General features: G+C 42.9%; 1 protein-coding gene across 2 annotated transcripts; it reads right to left on the reverse strand.

The window, feature by feature from the left end:
• Positions 1 to 324: 324 nt before the first annotated feature.
• LOC311327391 (uncharacterized protein) lies at positions 325 to 1,599 on the reverse strand. 2 transcript variants are annotated; one of them, XM_084460426.1, is made up of 3 exons: positions 1,370 to 1,599; positions 1,098 to 1,257; positions 325 to 519 (listed from the first exon to the last, which is right to left on the reverse strand). In XM_084460426.1, the coding sequence occupies exons 1-3, from the start codon at positions 1,589 to 1,591 to the stop codon at positions 395 to 397; spliced, it is 507 nt and encodes a 168-aa protein (XP_084316552.1). In that variant the 5' UTR covers positions 1,592 to 1,599; the 3' UTR covers positions 325 to 394. The 2 variants fall into 2 exon arrangements, 1 of the variants encoding a protein (XP_084316552.1); XR_014631117.1 differs by lacking the exon at positions 325 to 519 and adding an exon at positions 814 to 862.
• Between the last annotated feature and the right edge of the window lie 269 nt (positions 1,600 to 1,868).

Raw genomic sequence — 1,868 nt, forward strand, 5'->3', positions numbered from 1 at the left:
ATGGCACGTACATCCTGCTACTACATCTGAGACACTACAGGGAACCGACCAAGATATCTTATACAATGCTCTATGAACAAAAAAAGAGCCCATTACTCATTCAGTTATTTATTACAGTACTTTGTTTCAATTATATGAACATTGTACATCGTTTGTGCACTTAAGCACACAACATTCACACAAAACATTTCCTGAAACTCCAGTGGACACAAAAACCTGGCATCTGCAAACAGGGTTGTCATACTCAGAAAGGCTGTCGTGCAGAATAAGACGACATGAACAAAAAATAACAAACCCACTCGAAACAGTAGAAAGTGTGAAAGGACGGGAGAGAGCAGCTAAATCACAGATCAACAGGTATGAACTTAATCTGAAGGAATTATACCTAGTCCTTTTAACTCTTAGACTTCTCTTTCCGTCGTACCCCGCCATTCCTCTCTGGTGCGTAACGCAGCCACTTCTGCACTCCATCCCTGTAAGTCAATTCCGTCAGCCTGCGGTCAAATTGACGAGCAGCAACTGAAAAAAAAAGAAGTTATAATTTATTTATTTTTAATTATAATAATAGGGAGAAGAAAGCTGCAGTGGATGCGTTCCAGTGTGTACTGTTTAGTGTACTAGATTTTCAGGCGGCCTTAATTGAGCAATTCACCCATCAACCCACCCTCAAGCCTATCTTCATATAATTGATTCACACCAAGGCCTGATTCATACTCACGTAAGCAACGCAAGCTACATTATGAGCGTAAGCTCCAATACGACTCTGAGCTTGTGTGTATTGTCAGATGTAATATATCACCAGTCAAGCAGGGGGGGGCAAATAGGTCTATACGGCGAAAACCATGGTGAAAGTTTAGCATCCCTATCGGAAACACAAGGAATTGCATTTGTGCTTGCATCAAGTGACAAATTTCGGCATGACACACGCAAGGAAGTCTTGCGTAGCCTTGCGAAGCTTGCATTGCTTGCGCTTATGTAGAATATGCGTAGAGTATGAATATGTAGAGTATGAATGGGCCCTAATACTCAATTCTGTCTACTCTCTGTGTCTCAGAGGAGTAAAGTACTAATCCTAGTATTTTGAGGTGCAGGCTCACCAAACATGCAGTCCTGCATCAGTGTGTCCTTGAAGGCCCTCTTCTCTCCCTTTCCCACCCAGTTAAAAATGCAGGCTAGAGTGTTTGTCATGGCAGCGGATAGCATTCGTCGGATCATGTTTTCAGAGTTGGTCCCTCCAACTAATGCCAGGCGCGTAATCTTAACAGATTAGAGAGAAAATGGTTAGTGTGCTACAGAGTACTATGTAAATGCACAGAGTATCTACTCATTTATAAATAATTACAAATGTAATGAATTTTAAGTTGTTCACCATCTTTCGACGGACTGCTTCCTCCCTCAGAGCAGCTTCAGCCTCATCAAACTGCTCCTCGTTGGTGAGTGGCAGCACGATGGGGAAGTTGTCTTCTCTCGGTGACACTGGTCCAGCTCCATGAATATTCAGTTTAGCAATCTCAGTCTTTATAAACTGAATGTCACGTGAGATCTGCTTCACCTCCATACATAGCTCCGTAAGAATCTTTGTGTTTCTCATGGCAGCAATGTCTTGGGGGAAAAAAAGAATTGGTTTTACATTAAATTTCAAGGATAGATTCACCATTTACACCATTTGTGTAAGTTATATGTAAGCTCTTCAAAAAAGTTCGGAAATTTGTGGAATGAGCAACACAGCTAAACGTGTGGGTAGCGCCCCCAAAGAATTTGCCAAAATCCCCTCCTCTCCCTCACTACTCCTCTCCCTCTCTCCTGTCCTCCCTCCTCTCCCTCTTATCCTCCATCCCTCTCCTCCCTCCCTGTGCCTCCTCTCCTCC

The sequence above is a fragment of the Borostomias antarcticus genome (genome assembly GCF_949987555.1).
Source record: "Borostomias antarcticus genome assembly, chromosome: 32".
In the NCBI taxonomy this organism is placed as follows: domain Eukaryota; kingdom Metazoa; phylum Chordata; class Actinopteri; order Stomiiformes; family Stomiidae; genus Borostomias; species Borostomias antarcticus.

Bases quoted from the DNA above. Each gene is read 5' to 3' on its own strand.
- LOC311327391 (XM_084460426.1), bottom strand. From the start codon at position 1,591: ATGAGAAACACAAAGATTCTTACGGAGCTATGTATGGAGGTGAAGCAG. The intron at 1,258-1,369 runs GTGAACAACTTA...TAATCTGTTAAG, and splicing joins AAGCAGTCCGTCGAAAGATG to ATTACGCGCCTGGCATTAGT. The intron at 520-1,097 runs GTGAGCCTGCAC...TTTTTTTTTCAG, and splicing joins GATGCAGGACTGCATGTTTG to TTGCTGCTCGTCAATTTGAC.